The sequence below is a fragment of the Scheffersomyces spartinae genome (assembly GCF_019049425.1).
Source record: "Scheffersomyces spartinae strain ARV_011 chromosome Unknown scaffold_8, whole genome shotgun sequence".
Taxonomy (NCBI): domain Eukaryota; kingdom Fungi; phylum Ascomycota; class Pichiomycetes; order Serinales; family Debaryomycetaceae; genus Lizanozyma; species Lizanozyma spartinae.
This window is the reverse complement of record NW_025065055.1, coordinates 419,948-437,642: the sequence shown is the minus strand read 5'-3', so window position 1 is coordinate 437,642 and position 17,695 is coordinate 419,948. Positions and strand designations below refer to the sequence as shown.

The 17,695-nt window shown below is 37.9% G+C and overlaps 8 protein-coding genes across 8 annotated transcripts; 4 read left to right on the top strand and 4 right to left on the bottom strand.

The window, feature by feature from the left end:
• Positions 1–2: 2 nt before the first annotated feature.
• Positions 3–1,721, top strand: KQ657_004973 (uncharacterized protein; the record flags this gene model as incomplete). The annotated part of the gene is made up of 3 exons (XM_043195627.1): positions 3–7; positions 392–398; positions 636–1,721. The coding sequence occupies 3 exons, from the start codon at positions 3–5 to the stop codon at positions 1,719–1,721; spliced, it is 1,098 nt and encodes a 365-aa protein (XP_043049800.1).
• A 567-nt stretch (positions 1,722–2,288) lies between these two features.
• On the top strand, positions 2,289–3,493 carry KQ657_004972 (uncharacterized protein; the record flags this gene model as incomplete). The annotated part of the gene is made up of 3 exons (XM_043195626.1): positions 2,289–2,293; positions 2,592–2,599; positions 2,691–3,493. 3 exons carry the CDS (start codon positions 2,289–2,291, stop codon positions 3,491–3,493), a joined length of 816 nt encoding a protein of 271 aa, XP_043049799.1.
• A 219-nt stretch (positions 3,494–3,712) lies between these two features.
• Positions 3,713–4,567, bottom strand: MRP20 (mitochondrial 54S ribosomal protein uL23m; the record flags this gene model as incomplete). Its single annotated transcript, XM_043195625.1, has 1 exon — positions 3,713–4,567. One exon carries the CDS (start codon positions 4,565–4,567, stop codon positions 3,713–3,715), a length of 855 nt encoding a protein of 284 aa, XP_043049798.1.
• A 381-nt stretch (positions 4,568–4,948) lies between these two features.
• On the top strand, positions 4,949–8,599 carry RPB2 (DNA-directed RNA polymerase II subunit RPB2; the record flags this gene model as incomplete). Its single annotated transcript, XM_043195624.1, has 1 exon — positions 4,949–8,599. The coding sequence occupies one exon, from the start codon at positions 4,949–4,951 to the stop codon at positions 8,597–8,599; it is 3,651 nt and encodes a 1,216-aa protein (XP_043049797.1).
• A 641-nt stretch (positions 8,600–9,240) lies between these two features.
• On the bottom strand, positions 9,241–9,768 carry MRPL23 (mitochondrial 54S ribosomal protein uL13m; the record flags this gene model as incomplete). The annotated part of the gene is made up of 1 exon (XM_043195623.1): positions 9,241–9,768. The coding sequence occupies one exon, from the start codon at positions 9,766–9,768 to the stop codon at positions 9,241–9,243; it is 528 nt and encodes a 175-aa protein (XP_043049796.1).
• A 345-nt stretch (positions 9,769–10,113) lies between these two features.
• On the top strand, positions 10,114–10,635 carry RPB7 (DNA-directed RNA polymerase II subunit; the record flags this gene model as incomplete). The annotated part of the gene is made up of 1 exon (XM_043195622.1): positions 10,114–10,635. The coding sequence occupies one exon, from the start codon at positions 10,114–10,116 to the stop codon at positions 10,633–10,635; it is 522 nt and encodes a 173-aa protein (XP_043049795.1).
• A 78-nt stretch (positions 10,636–10,713) lies between these two features.
• On the bottom strand, positions 10,714–14,468 carry SIZ1 (SUMO ligase; the record flags this gene model as incomplete). The annotated part of the gene is made up of 2 exons (XM_043195621.1): positions 10,714–14,297; positions 14,462–14,468. 2 exons carry the CDS (start codon positions 14,466–14,468, stop codon positions 10,714–10,716), a joined length of 3,591 nt encoding a protein of 1,196 aa, XP_043049794.1.
• Positions 14,469–15,134: 666 nt separating this feature from the next.
• KQ657_004966 (arginine--tRNA ligase) lies at positions 15,135–16,946 on the bottom strand (the record flags this gene model as incomplete). Its single annotated transcript, XM_043195620.1, has 1 exon — positions 15,135–16,946. One exon carries the CDS (start codon positions 16,944–16,946, stop codon positions 15,135–15,137), a length of 1,812 nt encoding a protein of 603 aa, XP_043049793.1.
• Positions 16,947–17,695: the final 749 nt, after the last annotated feature.

Sequence of the window (17,695 nt, the reverse complement as noted above, 5' to 3'; positions counted from 1 at the left end):
ATATGACGTATAGTAATACACAAACTACATGTACCTTAGCATATACCAGTTATGAATATGCTGAACCGGATTTTATACTATTATATAGTCGTGCACGAACCACATATATCCAGACTGTGGGTGCAAAACATACACATACAAAAGTCTTCTTATTCTGGAACCAGACTTAGAACTAATGAGGATTCTACTAACTATCACATGATGCATGCTTTATTTAAAAGACTAGACTTGACAGAACAAGTAAGAAAAATGATCTCAATAAGTTTAGCTGACAGGCTCTGTTTTGACCATGGCATGTGATAACTAGTGTTTAGGGTAGTAACCTTTACGTGGAGGCGAGAGTTGCTATTTCATCTCGTCGGTCTAAGCAATTACACCATCTTGCATTAAGCCGATCAGTTTGAAGTCTTTCAGCTTGTTTCATATTCCTCATCTTACATGTGTCCGCAGCAATAACCCTAATTTCCATATGGCATTATCAATAGTATGATACCAGAAAATCGAACACCCAAAAAATTTCCTAGTGTGGAACCCTACAGAGCGCTACCAAAGAAAAGCTTTTGCTGATTACAGTAGCAATTAAAGATATCCATTGATAAACTTGAATAGTTAACACCCTATATAAAGGTGATCAGGCTGAAATTGAGTTTTTAAAAGTTTATTTTGTTTTTATTCTTTTATCTTATTTTGGTGGTAAATCAATTATGACGAAACTGAACTTTTATTCACTTGAAAAAACACCTTATTTAAACCCTAGAACTGATAGAAGAGTGGCTGTGGTGACTGGAGGCAATTCAGGAATTGGATGGTATGATTGTCTTCATTTGTATTTACACGGTTGGACCATTTATGTGGTTGGTAGAAATGAACAGAAGGTTACTTCTGCTATTCAAAAAATAGAAGAGGAACTGAAAGTTACTATTGCAAAGTACCCTGAAGATCAGTTGAACAAAAGACCAGTGGGGTCATTGAAGTATGTACATGGAGATTTCACTGATTTAGCTAGTTGTGATAAAGCAGCAAAGGAAATCTTGCTGCATGAGAAACTTATTCATTTGGTTATTTTGAATGCTGGCGTGATGGCTTTACCATTACAATTTACCAAAGATAATTTGGAAATCCAATATCAAACTAACGTAACAAGTCAGTTTCTTTTGACTATGAGGTTATTGCCAGCTGTGAAGGCAGTTGCTGAACAAGGCCAAATCGTTCCTCGTATTGTATTCCTTAGTTCTCTTGCTCATACAATGACTCGAAGCTTTGTTAAACCAGGCGACAAATCGCTTTTTAAAGGACCAAACTTCCTAAAGACATGGATGAGATATTCTCAAAGTAAATTGGCAGATATCCATTTAGCCAAACAACTTGCTCAAAGATACCCCAAGATTCTTACTTCCTCAGTACATCCTGGGGTTATTGTTGACACAGAATTGTACAGCCATTGGAAAAAGCTTCCTTTAATCGGAGTGTTTGCCAGAGGATTCATTGGACTTACAGGGAAACTTGCAGGTGTTTCCCAAGAAGAAGGTTGCTTATCTACCTTGCGTGCAGCTACAGATCCTAGTCTTACATTAGAAAAGGACAATGGGAAATACTACGATGCGGGAGGACCACAAAAGGATCCTTCTGATATTGCCAATAATGTTGAGAATGCAAAATACACTTGGAACTGGAATGTTTTGGAATTGAAGGGTAGAGGCTTTGATGTGGAAGAAGCATAGGAGTACAAGAAAGACATTGTGAACGAGACAGTAACTTAGAGACAATAACATATGCAATTGACGTAGTATAAACGTGGGAGGACGACATTCAGACAGAAATTTAGTTCATATAGTTTATTTTATTTTACAATTGTTATAGCTCTTCGGCGATAGTGAAAGAGTCACGTGATGATAAGAAGAAGACTCATGTCATCTTCCGCAGCGATCAGTTGGGGTGTGTATACTTGAAATGGATTAACGTACTGAGTGAAGGCTAGTCAAAGCTGGAACTGCAATCTACTACTAGTATATACTCAGCTAAATCCGTTCAGTACTAGTCTAAGGTACATATTTCCCTTAAGATGGTAGTACCGATGGAAACGACATAGAAATGACTCTAAAATTGATTGTCATGAACACGTGACCAAATGTGGTTCAAGGTTCCAGTAACACGAACACAATTCATTTAATTAGTATAGGAGTTACCTACATCTATATATTTTATATAATTCATGCACTATGGCCATCGATGCATTAATATGTGTATAACTGTATGGTTTAACATACTTCAGGGTCCAGTCCTATTTCATGCGGTCATTCACAAAACTGCTACCTAAATACCCAAAGTCGTGCACAGACTAATATGTGATCAAAAAGGATGTAGTGCACAAACGGAAGAGGGGGTTATAATAAATCCTACTAGTATCTCTTTATCTTCTCTTCTTCTCTCGCCTTCACTTTACATTTGCTTCTTATTCAGCCAAATCAGTACTACTTATTAGGTTGGTTAGTAATCAGGACACCACATAAGAATAAAACATTTGACTTTACATTTAAATTCGCTGTACTCCCTTAAGCGGCAAATACACAAGAGTAACTATGATTTTCAAGACTGCAAAGTATGTATGGAGGTGGTGGTTATACTAAGAACGACTTGTCATGACGTTACTAACATTTATAGTATATTAATATCTGTGGTATACCCAGTAGTCGCTTCATACAATGTTTTGGAATACTACACCCGTTTAAACCAAGAACATAACTTTGGTAGAATCTCGGTAGGTGGCATCAACGTTAACTTGGGAGAAATGTTCAAAAGTGCAATGAATGAAAATGCTTTACCTATGGGCTATACTGAGAAAGCTGTTGCTCAAGTTAGTCTACAAGTTCAAAAATGGTTGATTTATTGGATAGTTTTATCGTTATTAACATTAACGGAAACAATTGCCTCCTTTATTATACCATTTTATCAATTCTTCAAGTTACCTTTGATTTTATATCTCCTATCACCAATGTTGATGAATTCCAGTAAATTGGCAGTTTCTGCCATTGTTGCTAGTGATAAACCTCCCACTATAGACAATGATGCAGATTGGAAACAATTCCAAGAACAAGGTTGTGGATTTGTTTATTTTAAGTTGATTAAACCATTTTTGGATGGAGAAGTCGATGCTATAATGAAATATATACCCTTGGATAAGTTGAAACATTTAACATCCACCATCCCCATTAATCTGACAACCTTATCTTGGGCACTGAAGATTGCAATGTTTAAGATGTCGTCCAATAGATCAATGGATGAAAGTATTGCTGATTCAGTTTCTAGCAGAGGCGTTGATTCTGAAGTGAAGAGTAAGAGCCCGGTACAACAGGGTGCAGTGGGCGGTGTCGGTGGTGCGGCTACCAGCTTTTATGAAGAATTCGATATGGTTGATAAACCACTTGAAACTGATAGTAATCTTAGACTTAGAGACCCCAAGCCAAAGCCAGAGAATAAACGATGGTTATGGTAAGCACTGGCAGGGGAGACCTGACCTGGGGTGCAAATTGGAACTGTATGACAATTTAAATGGATTGTCCAACTGTTATATTTATTCTTATGTTCGTTTGGATTTTGTAATATCCATTTATAACTAGCTATTCAATTATATTATTATTATTATTATTATTATAGTCGTTTATTTATTTACATGATTGTGATATGACAGTTTAAATATAATATGTACAACTGGTTATAAGCCCAAGTATTCCGATACAATAACCCTTTCTTGTACCTTGACGTTGTTCTTCTCAATCTCAGCAACCTTAACAGCACGTGAAGCTCTTGTTTTAGCGGGAACAAATGCATTGGGTAACCGTGGCTTATCATAGATCCCTCCATAAGCTCCTGAAGGTTTATAGACATTGGAGCCTATTGCTTGGTTTTGCTTGGTAACTCTCAGCATTTCTGGTACTTCATTAGCAGCTCTATTAGCAACTTCCTTAGGAAGATCAGGCCAAATAAAGGGTTCTTCCATATCTATAGTCATTTTTTTGTATTGAGGTTCTCTGAACCGAGCATAGTCATCAGGGCCTCTACGCCATCTGGGAAACATCAATTGCACAGTGACATTCAATGCCCGTAACCCATATATATTCCATAGATAATCTCTCAAGTCCATCTTATTGAAGTTCCGAGGTACTAAGAATTTGGCTTGATAAGGCGTGTGTTTGGCATTAGGTCTCAATAATATGACTCGAGCCTTAGGAAGGTATACTTTCTTTTCCCCGACTCTGAAATGTGGTTGGCCAGTTGCGACTTCCTCTTGGAATCTCAAGTAGTTTCTTCTGGCAATGTCATCGGATCCAGTACGATATTTAATAGGCACAGGTTTACCTGCTTCGGTATATTTCTGTTGGATCTCTGTGTTAGGGAAAAGCGTATCAACCACACCTTGAGAAATCAATGGTTGTCTTTCTTTTCTGAACCCGTATCTTGTATGTTCCAAGTTAACATCTTTGGATTGCACTTGAGGGTATGTCTTAGGTGTTAACTTGTGATGCACACCTCTCCTGAACACAGAATTGAACAAGTTCCCTTTAAACATGGTGTACACAGCGTATACTATCAATAATATAGCTTATACTATGTTACAGTACGTTACACTTTATTGTAGTACCTTATAGCCTGTTGTAGCATAGCTAAAATTTTTCATCAAGTTCGAGACAAGTTCCGGGTAACCCCCTTCGCACTCTAAAAACATCACCAGTGAAAAAGTCAACGAATACAAACACCAAAGACAACTACACAGTTATACTTGTGTGACGTGATCGGTTTGACGGAGTAGGAACTGATACCTGATTGGTTGAGTCATCTATAATACTATTATTAATTTGACGTATCACATTTGTGGGCAGTCTCCTTTACAAATAAATTATTGGTTTGATTACTTTTCATTTTTTTGCCATTCGAGTACCACTAATTAAAAATGGACGAAAGTGATCCTTATATGTATGATGATGAAGATCAAGGCATCACGCCTGAAGATTGTTGGACAGTGATTTCATCATTCTTCCTGGAGAAGGGGTTGGTGTCTCAACAATTGGACTCCTTTGATGAGTTCATTGAAACCACAATCCAAGAGTTAGTTTGGGAAGATAGTCATCTCGTGTTAGATCAACCGGCACAACATACCAGTGAACATGATAATGAAAACAGACGGTTTGAAATCCAGTTTGGGAAGATCTATATCTCAAAACCACAACAAACAGAGGGTGATGGTACAACTCATACTATGTTCCCTCAAGAAGCAAGATTACGTAATTTGACGTATTCATCACCTCTTTATGTTGATATGACCAAGAAGGTGTTTAAATCAGATGATAACAAAAGAAATGGTAATGAATTAGAATGGGTAGAGCAAAAGATCCAAGATGAAGATTCAGAAACTCGTGTCTTTTTAGGTAAAGTCCCTATCATGCTTAGATCCAAATTCTGTATGTTACGTGATGTAGGAGAACATGAATTTTATGCCTTGAAGGAATGTCCATATGATATGGGTGGTTATTTTGTTATTAATGGGTCCGAAAAGGTTTTGATTGCTCAAGAAAGAAGTGCTGCCAACATTGTTCAAGTTTTCAAGAAAGCTGCACCTTCTCCTATATCTCATGTTGCTGAAATTAGATCTGCTATCGAAAAGGGCTCTCGTTTAATCTCCTCTATGCAAATCAAATTATATGGTAGAGATGAAAAGGGTACCAGTGGACGAACAATCAAAGCCACTTTACCTTATATTAAAGAAGATATCCCTATTGTCATTGTTTTCAGAGCTTTAGGGGTTGTACCGGATGGTGATATCTTGGAACATATTTGTTATGATGCAAACGATTGGCAAATGTTGGAGATGTTGAAGCCATGTGTGGAAGAAGGTTTCGTTATACAAGAAAGAGAAGTTGCTCTTGATTTCATTGGTAGAAGAGGTGTTTTGGGTATTAGAAGAGAAAAACGTATTCAATATGCCAAAGATATTTTACAAAAGGAATTACTTCCAAATATCACTCAAGATGAAGGGTTCGAAACCAGAAAAGCCTTCTTCTTGGGTTATATGGTCAACAGATTATTATTATGTGCTTTGGAAAGAAAGGAAGCTGATGATAGAGATCATTTTGGAAAAAAGAGACTTGATTTAGCTGGTCCATTATTGGCCAATTTATTCCGTATCTTATTCAAGAAATTGACTAAAGATATCTATAATTATATGCAAAGATGTGTTGAGAATGATAAAGTTTTCAATTTAACATTGGCTGTGAAATCCCAAACAATCACCGATGGGTTACGTTATTCATTGGCTACTGGTAATTGGGGTGAACAAAGAAAGGCAATGAGTTCAAGAGCTGGTGTCTCCCAAGTGTTGAATAGATACACATACTCATCCACATTATCTCACTTGAGAAGAACAAATACTCCTATTGGTAGAGATGGTAAGATTGCCAAGCCAAGACAATTGCATAATACACATTGGGGTCTTGTTTGTCCTGCTGAAACCCCAGAAGGTCAAGCGTGTGGGTTGGTTAAAAACTTATCATTGATGACTTGTATTTCTGTGGGTACACCATCTGAACCTATTTTATACTTTTTAGAAGAATGGGGGATGGAACCTTTAGAAGATTATGTTCCTTCAAGTTCTCCAGATTCTACAAGAGTGTTTGTCAATGGTGTTTGGGTGGGTACTCATAGAGAACCAGCACATTTGGTTGAAACAATGCGTAATTTAAGAAGAAGAGGTGATATTTCTCCAGAAGTTTCTATCATTAGAGATATAAGAGAAAAGGAATTCAAAATCTTTACAGATGCTGGACGTGTATACCGTCCATTATTTGTTGTTGATGATGATCCAGAGTCAGAAACTAAGGGTAATTTGAAATTACAAAAGGAACATATTCATAACTTGCTTAACTCTGAATATGATGAAAATGAAAAGTATGGTTGGACAGAATTGGTCAATGCAGGTGTTGTTGAATACGTTGATGCCGAAGAAGAAGAAACTATTATGATTGCCATGTTCCCTGAAGATTTGGAGTCTACTACTAATGTTGAATCAAATGAAGAAGAAGATATGGATGCTGCAAAGAGAATCAGAACTTCTATCAAAAGTAGTACTCATACATTTACTCATTGTGAAATCCATCCTTCCATGATTCTTGGTGTTGCTGCTTCAATTATTCCATTCCCTGATCATAACCAATCCCCTCGTAATACTTATCAATCTGCTATGGGTAAGCAAGCTATGGGAGTTTTCTTGACCAATTATTCCGTCAGAATGGATACCATGGCTAATATTTTATATTATCCTCAGAAACCTTTAGGTACTACCAGATCGATGGAATTTTTGAAATTCCGTGAACTTCCTGCTGGTCAAAATGCTGTTGTTGCCATTGCATGTTATTCTGGTTATAATCAAGAAGATTCCATGATTATGAACCAATCATCAATTGATCGTGGGTTATTCAGATCTTTATTCTTTAGATCTTATATGGATTTGGAAAAGAGACAAGGTATGAAAGCATTAGAAACATTTGAGAAACCTTCTCGATCTGATACCTTAAGATTAAAACATGGTACATATGAAAAGTTGGATGATGATGGATTAATTGCTCCTGGTGTGAGAGTTAGTGGTGAAGATATTATCATAGGTAAGACTACTCCAATTCCTCCTGATACAGAAGAATTGGGTCAAAGAACTCAATACCATACTAAGAGAGATGCTTCTACTCCATTGAGAAGTACAGAATCTGGTATTGTTGATCAAGTCTTGTTGACTACTAATGGTGATGGAGCTAAATTCGTTAAGGTAAGAATGAGAACCACCAAGGTTCCCCAAATTGGTGATAAGTTTGCTTCTAGACATGGTCAAAAGGGTACTATTGGTGTTACTTATCGTCATGAAGATATGCCATTTTCCAGACAAGGTATTGTTCCTGATTTGATTATCAATCCTCATGCTATTCCTTCTCGTATGACAGTTGCGCATTTGATTGAGTGTTTGTTATCTAAAGTGTCTTCGTTATCCGGTTTGGAAGGTGATGCTTCCCCCTTTACTGATGTTACGGCTGAAGCCATTTCCAAATTATTACGTGAACATGGATATCAATCTAGAGGGTTTGAAGTGATGTATAATGGACACACAGGGAAGAAATTGATGGCCCAAGTTTTCTTTGGACCTACTTATTATCAAAGATTAAGACATATGGTGGATGATAAGATTCATGCCAGAGCTAGAGGACCAGTTCAAGTGTTGACGAGACAACCTGTTGAAGGTAGATCAAGAGATGGTGGGTTACGTTTCGGGGAGATGGAAAGAGATTGTATGATTGCCCATGGAGCAGCTGGGTTTTTAAAGGAAAGATTGATGGAAGCTTCTGATGCTTTTAGAGTCCATGTTTGTGGTATTTGTGGATTAATGTCTGTTATTGCCAATTTGAAGAAGAATCAATTTGAATGCCGTTCATGTAAGAATAAGACGAACATTTATCAAATCCATATTCCTTATGCTGCCAAATTATTATTCCAAGAGTTGATGGCTATGAACATCTCTCCAAGATTATATACCGAGAGATCGGGGATTTCTGTTAGAGGGTAGTAGCTCCCGTTCTTGTATAATACAATAAATATAACGACTATTGATAATGTTAAGGCGCGGTAACCCAATATGGTAATGCCAGTTGCAAGATTACGTAAGAAGAAGACTCAATTTACCGAATAGGTTAAATGAAGCAGTTGTCCTTCCTCTCGTTGTTCTTCTTATGGTTTGAGACAGAGTTCGTGGCAGTAGTTTGAGCACCCATAGTGAAAGCAGTAGTTTTTGTTGATAATGAAAGTGATAAAAACCTTTGATAAAACGAGAGATTGACCAGCTTTTATAGTTTTCGTTAAAAATTCACTGATGTAATTTGGAACTAATGGTTATTAATAGATTGATGGCTATGCCTGGAGTCTATGGCACCTCAATTCATATGCCGCGTTAAAGTGTACTCAATTGATGTACGCTTCCAGTTAACGCATACTCAATCAATATACCCATTTGGTCCAGGGCCCTGGCTTCAGTCTAAGGTTTCCTATCTGTACCGCTATTCACTAATCAAATGCTATTCACGTACATAGTATGCCAATGGATAGCTGCATTATTAGTGAAGAGTTATACTATTAAATAAGCCTACGGTTATTACGTAAGAATGCGTCTTATATTTTCTATCTATGTACATGAAAATGTCATCGGTTACTCTATTTGGTAATTCCAAACTTCACCCGAAGTTGATCAAGTCGAGCTTCATTCTGTTCCAATTGATCTAATTTAGCCCTCATTTCTTTATTCTCATCTGCAAATGCAACCAAGTTCTGCTTATAAGGATGCTCATCTCCATCATATAATTTCAATCTATCCATTCTTACTAATCTTAACTTATTCTTAGGTATCATCCCCTTGACTGCTCTACGTAATACTTCTCCATACCCTTTGTTCTCAATCATCTTCTCCATGGGTACCAACTTTAATGACCCTGGACGGGTGTTATGAGACCAGTATGTCTTATCCTGTAACTTATTACCAGAGAACTTTAAATGAGAACAGTTGGTCACAACCACGTAATCTCCATGATCTCTATTGGGTGTGTAGGTGGGCTTATGTTTCCCTTGTAACGTAAGTGCTATGCTTGACGCCAATCTACCGAGTGTTCTTTCTTCAGCAGCAACATCCACATGATGCCACACTCTGGTTAATGCCACAGCACTGTTCCCGATTCTTTGAGACATGTTTAGGATTACTATTCGTATTAACTACTACTAGCTACCCGTTAGTGAGACTCTTGGATTATGTGAAGAAAAAAATTTTCGACGACATTTTCGACGGTAATGAATGTCGTGAAAGAAAATTGAAAATCGATACGACATTTCTCAATACTTCACACAAAAATTGGTATGAAAATATTTGGACTAATATGTGTATCAACAAGAGAGAGAACTATCACCATACTGAATACTTTCTATTACTATTACTACTTATTACTCCTGTTAGTTATCCCGGATATCAGCGTGTTGCCTTTTATTTCCCACATACCATCCACATTCAAAGCATCAATTTCGTCATAATATTTCACAATGTTCTTCCTCAAGGACTTATCATTGAACTTAACGTTACATCCATCGTATTTCGGTCCTCAAATGGACCAATACTTGAGAGAGAAGTTGCTCAGCGACGTGGAAGGCACATGTACCGGACAGTTTGGGTACATTGTATGCGTTCTAGATTGTATGAACATCGATGTTGGTAAAGGTAAGATCATTCCTGGGTCCGGTATGGCAGAATTCGAGGTCCATTATAGAGCAGTGGTTTGGAAACCTTTTAAGGATGAAGTGGTAGATGGTGTGGTGACCACAGTTAATACTATGGGATTCTTTGCTGATGTTGGACCGCTATCAGTATTTGTTAGTACCCATTTGATTCCTTCAGATATGAAATTCAATCCATCAGCTAATCCTCCAGCTTTTGTAAGTCCTGATGAAAATATCGAAAAGGGCTCCAGAGTCCGTATAAAGATCGTGGGTATCAGAACAGACGTTAATGAAATCTATGCCATCGGAAGTATAAAGGAAGATTATTTGGGTCCTAGTCCTGCTTGATAAAATACCATCTCTATGGTGAAAAATAAACTTTATAGATAGTAAGTGATGATGTAATCTAATGTATAATTGACAGGACTATTCCTGAACAATATCCATCAAATCGTTATTCAATACTATCCCAAGTATTCCCAGTATTCTGCCCCCTTCAGTTCTTGTGTCTTTGGTTCCAATCTCCACTGATGAGGTTTCCTGTCTAGGTGGTGATGGTGCTTTTTCAAATTCTGGCTGTTTCCCTGTATCAGAATCTTTTCTGGCATCAATAAATCTTTCTGCTTCAATGAGTGATGACGTGGCACATCTAGTAGCATCTGGATCATCTACCTCAGGCGAGGAAGGAATGTACTCAATGGATGGAGATGACGATACACCACCTGCAATGGCTGAATGGTCCACCACCACTCCTTCAATCTGTTCAACTGAAATATTAGCACCACTAGATTCACCTTCCATTCGTTTACTCAATGGTTGCTCCTGATGCTCGGAGAGTTCCACTCGTCTCTTAGTGGGTCGATTGGGGGGTAATTCAGTAAGAGATGTGCTCTGGTCCCTTGAAGTTTGCTCTCGGGCTTCTGCAGTTGCTTGTTGCAGTTGTCGCCTATTTTGATATGTTTCTGCAGGATTTGGAGCAGGTCTAAAACTATTGTCACCATTCTGATTCTGTGGAGGCCATGGTGATGAAGAAGATGATGTTGGTGATAATGCTGAAATAGAAGCCAGTCTATGATTATTCATATTGACTGTTGGACCGGGGTTTTGAACATGATAGCTTCCAGATATAACAGGCTTAGAAATATTCATGGGGGAGCTTGCTTCATTATTCCAACATTGCATAAGTATCCGATTGGCTTCAGCTGAGCTTCTAAACTTCACACTCAGAATAATCCCAGATAATTCAACTATTCCCATACCTCGGTGTTTCATTTCAACCATAGTGGCCAGAATTCGTAACTTCATAAGCATAAGTGTACCTCTTAATTCTCCTTTCCCCAAAGAAATCCCCAACTTTCCTAATGATTTGGCAGAGAAAAGAGTATCATCTAAAAGTGCCATCTCCTTGCTGAGTAACGTTTGTAGCTCAAGATTGGAAAGCTTAGTTACATCTCTGACAGCACTAGATTGGACCATAGTACGGTAAGAATTGGGTACATCACCATTACCATTTAATGGAGGATGCGATATAGACCGGTTGAAATTGGGAATAGCACCATTACCAGAATTAGGATGGGGTAAGGAACGATTATTGGAATTGGCATCAGAACCATTCAAATGGGGTAAGGAATGGTTGGAATCAAACAGAGAACGACTTCTCTCTAGGATTGAGGTGCCATGTATTTGAGGTGATGTTTGGAATGCCCCTTGCGTAATATTTTGACGGTATAATTCATTCAACTTCTTTTGTGTATCAATAAATGTCTGATATGCACTGTGTGAGGTTTGGACACCATTCCATGGACCTTGCGGGGTAGTATTACTTTGATGTTGTACCAAGGCAGGTGATCTCGTTGTATTAGGATTAGGAAAAGTTACGTTTGCCTGTTGCTTACTAATTGAATTGCTCTGAGTTGTGTTTCTGCTTCCATTCAGTAGTTGATCTGTTACTTGTCCTGATTGTAAATTAATGTGGTGTCTTAATCCTAATTGCGAAAACCTGGGGTGGACTGCTTGTAAAGCACTAGACTGTATTTGTCCTATATGTTGATTATTGGGGTGTGTTTGTCCTGGATGCTGATTATTGAAATGTTGCTGACCTAATTGTGAAGCATTGGGGTGTTGTTGACTGGATTGTATCATATTGAGGCGTAAATGTCCAGATTGTGATGATCTAGGATACATTCGAAATGAATATGCATTGGGATATGTTTGTCCTAATTGTGGCGTATTAGGTTGCAGGGTAGCTGATTGTGGAGAATGACTAAATTTAGAATTATTCGTTAAGTCGTTGCTTGGAAATAGTGAGCTTGGTACTGGGATAGATTGCATCAGATGTAAGTTTTGTTGGCTTAGTTCAGGCTGTGAATCAGGAATTGTTGCATGTGAGTTTGGTTGACTTGGTGTTACAGCTGACATCAGTTGTTTGGTTTGTAGGTTTGTTTGATTCAATTCTGGTCGAGACACAGATGCGCTTCTATTGAGATTCGAAGCAGCTGGCATAGGTAACCGTTGGCCATTATTTGAATTCAGATTTGGGTTATGTTGCCAATTTTCGAGCTTCAGTGAACCGTTTTCACTTGTTGATTTGTTACCATTAGAAGAACTACTGGATCTCCTTGGAAGCTCTGATAATGGTATATCCTCGTTCTCCAAATCACTGGTATCCATATCAGGACGTACCAGTAAATTTGGATGCTGATGCATATTTGCAAAAACAGTACCCTGACGCAAAGAAGATAGCTCTGCTGTTGTTGTAACTTCTGGCGATTGGGGAGTGACACTGTTGGAACGCGCATTGCCCAGAGTATTATTGGGCACAGTGGATGTCTCATTGCATTCAATACCATTTAATAGCCTTTGAGGAGACGAAGGTGACAAATTAGATATTGGGCTAATGTGGGGTGACAGTGTATTCGATTGCGCCCCAGTGTTATCAACATCAATGCCCTCTGTTGGTGCTACTGTAGGAGCATCGGGAGAATTCGGACTACTCAAAGATGAGACATTGGTGTCTTGATCCCTTTCTCCTTTGGGAATGAGATTGGTCTCTTGTTCATCTTCATCTTCACTTAGTTTTTGAATTTTTGGAGTTCGGTGAATTTCAGCTTCACCTTCAGTCTTATCTTCATATTCCTCCTCGTCATCATCATCACCAGAGTCCAAAATGATTATATCTGCTTCCACAGGAGCTGATGAAGAAGCCTTTGGTTTTTGGTTTTCATTTGACTTTTTTTTTGAGCTCCCTTCCATATCTTCCACGTTATCAGATTTCCAAGTACCATCATCAAATATTGATATTTGGCCATCATTATCAGATGTTTCTTTAAGAACCTCAACAAAGTAGTCAGATACACTCAAATCCTGGAACTTAATTTGAGCCAGACATAATGGACATGACCAAGTTGGAATCTGGGATTGAGATTCTAAAAATGATAAGCCATCAAAACAATCAATATGTGAACAGAAAATGGATCTCACCGGACATCTTATCTTTGCTAAGGTTAATGAGTCTCTTAGACTGACGTTTAAGTTGGAAATTGCAATATCATCATCATCATCAACTGCAAACTGTTGTTTTATTTTTTCAACAGTGGCATTATATGAAATATGACTATGCTTTTGTTGAATAATTTCCAATAATTCCAAAGGCAGAATCACATCCACAATGTAAAGGTACATTAAATAAGAATCTTGAGTACCTTGATATAACAAAGAAACCTTATTTAAATAAGGACTAGGTTGAAGGTAATCAGTTATATCTGCTGCTCTTCCTGTACCCTTTTTACCCTTTATACCATTAAGACTATGTTTATATATATGGTCATTCACAGTTAATCTCATAGCTTGAGGGAACTCAAGATATACATCATTGGAACTTAATGCTCTTTTATCAGTTATCTTCCCGCAATATAAATAGAACCGGGCACCTTTTTCTTTATCTTGCCACAACTTCATTTCTGCCTCGTTCAATACAAATGACATATTAGATTTGCCATCATGAGCTGCGACTATTAGTTGAGGACTTGTATGGACCATTCTCTTGGTATAATAGAACGGCGAGGTTCTGAAATACAACGAGTGACCTTGATGTGGACTTGATTCCAATGGGTGAAGTTTGCTGCTTTCTTTTGGATGCTCTTCAGCGGGTACTTTTTTGGAGGAGGACATGAACTTGTCATTTACATCTAGACCACTATCTCTATAGTGGTTGTATAGATCAACATATCGGGGTATATCTGCAGCGCCCTCCAGAATGTGCATTGTTAGCACACGGACCGTATAGATCTTTATAGGGTCTTGCTTTGAAGGATCACCGGCATTCATGAACTCTAATACTCGCTTAGTTAGATCATTTTTGACTCCACTTATTCGGAGATCTAGAGACCGAAGAAGGGTTTTGAGCTCGGCTATTTTGAACCGGGTTAGCTTCAGCTCAATGTGGCACACATCTGCCGCCGTATTCATTTGCCTTGTTTGTATTGGATTGGTATGGCTAAGACGGATGGTTGTGGTGTGTAGTATTAGAGATAAACATTGTGAGGGAAAGAGCTTTAAGTTCGCGTGTCATGTGACATAGAAAATATATATGAAGAAGCATGAAGAAGCAAGAATGTATCAACACTTAAGTTATATGGTAAACTATATATATATATATATATATATATGAACATACAAGAATTTTCATTTATACTTAAGTTAGCTCATGCCATTACTTGCTTATGTATTGTTATTATATGAATCATACATTGTAATCCATTAGCTGAAGTCGTGATCACATGACACGCAGTGCGCTAACTTCTAGTACGATAAATAGATGCTTTGCTTTATTATCTCTAAATATATAATTACATTCTGTCAACAGGAGTCAATCCCAACAATGTCATACCATTGTACAACACCTGTCTAGCAGAAGCATATAATGCCAATCTAGCAGTAGCCAAATCCTCTTCTTGACCAGCAACCCACAAGATATCATAACACTGTGAAACAACATGAGTCAAAGAAAACAAGTAAGTAACAATGGTTGAAGGTTCTCTGGTCTTCAAAGCTCTTTGAATAACATCAGGGTATTGAGCCAAGATTCTAGCCAAGTTAGCAGCACATGGTTCAGTCAATAAACTAAGATCAGCTTCAATGTATTTAGATTCAGGAATGCTACTGTTTCTTTCAACAGATCTCAAACGACTGTGGGCATATTGCAAGTATGGACCAGTGTCACCTTCAAAGGATAACATTCTTTCCCATTTGAATTCATAATTGTTGATTCTCTTGGATTGCATATCTTGAATCATAACAGCAGAAATACCAACCAAATCAGCAATCTTTTCTGGGTCTTCAATTTGGGCATATTTGGCTTCATTCTTCTTCATAACTTCATGCATCTTGTCCTTGGTTTCTTCCAAAATATTATCCAAAAAGACAACAGTACCTTTACGAGTAGACATACCTTGGACCATACCAAAGTTAATATGTTCCAAAGTTTTGGCCCATTCGAAACCCATTTGCTTAACAATTTCGAAAAATTGTTGGCAATGCAAATCTTGTTGAGCAGCAATAACATAAATCATCTTGTCAAACTTATAAGTCTCGTAACGTTGGATGGCTTCACCGACATCTCTTGTCAAATACAACGAAGTACCATCGGATTTGGCCACAAGACATTTGCCTAATTTCTTGTTGAACTTGGTCAAATCAATTAATTTGGCTCCTCTATCAATATGAATTAAACCTCTTTCCTCAAAGAGATCAGTGGCACTCTTCATCTTTTCTTTACTAACTTGAGATTCACCAGAATAACGATCGTAGTGAATGTTAAGACGGGCATAAGTGTCAATATACTTTTCAATAGATAACTCTCTGAATTTCTTCCACAATTTCAAAGCCTCTTCATCACCATCTTCCATCCTTCTGAAATATTGTTTAGCAGCTTCATTGGTGGGTGAATCTTCACCTTCTTCAGTGATGTCCTTATTTACTTTAACATAGACTTCAAATAAATGGTTAATTGGGTCAGTTTCCAACAATTCTTTAGAACCATACTTGGAAAATCCAACAGCCAATAAACCAAATTGTTTACCCCAATCACCCAAATAGTTCATACGAACAACTTCCCAACCTGCCTTCTCATACAAGTTGGCCAAGAACCCACCAATAATAGTTGATCTTAAATGACCAGCATGGAATGGCTTAGCAATGTTAGGTGACGAGAATTCAATAATAACCTTCTTTCCTTGGCCTAAAGGTAAACAACCATATTCAGTTTTTCTAGTTAAGGTATCCTTGATGACCAAATTAAACAAAAGATCCTTTGCAAAGAAAAATTGCATAAAGGGACCTTCAGCTTTAACTTCACTCAAGTATTTACCTGCTTGGAATTCCTTTGCCCATTCTTCGGCCTTTTCCTTAGGGTTAACACCCTTCAATCTTAATCTAGGAATTGGAATGATCAAGTCACCCTTTTCCAAGACAGCTGGAGTATCTAAAGCTTCGAAAATAATCTTTTTCTCAACTCCAGAGATACGACTCAACTCACTGGAGATGTAATTTCTCAATACATCAACGACATTGTAAGTAGGATGAGATTCAGGGAGCGATTCAGGTTGTTCCAAACCCAACTTAGATAAGCTGTTTTCAATAGTGTTAACAGATGTGCTCATGTTTCTAAAGTTATATGGCACAACCGGTGTTCTTCCGCAGTAGTATGGTAACAGACGGGTGTAAACGGCTCGTTTAATAGGTTGAAACAATTGTTTCCAACTTAACATACGAAGAGATGGCTTACTATATGCCTTCATAAAGTACGGTCTCAAAATTTTCCACTTCCCTATTTCAAGTGGTTACCCGGACACTACTCGTGACTCATGTAGCCTTACTACTGTACTACTATTTGATAGGGCTGCTATTAGTACTGAGACGGCTTGAAAACTACAAATGGAAAGAATCATCCATTAGTAGTTTAAAGGAAGCCAGTATATGTTAGGCATGAGTTACAAGTGAGTCAAGTCTCAAGAAGCAATATAGAACTACTCAGTAATAAGCACATTAGAGGTATACACTGACATACTGATACACCGATACACCGATACACTGATACACTGGTAAGTATAGTCATAGACATTGACATGTAGTAATGTACTTGTAGATAGAACGTGATATACGAAGCCGCATATGCAGAGGCTCGGTCTATGGTGTAGCTTAATACTGCAGTTGTTGCACACCGATACAACAATAACAATACGTCAGATTACACAAGCTTATGTAATGAGTCATGGTTGACAACTGAATACAATTGTGTGAATGTTAGGGGTCGAATTGAGTGTCGAATGAACGAATGTTAGGTCGACCGATTGAATGCCACTCCACCAATTTGTATGCGAAAAAGTCAACTGAACATACCGTGAACCGC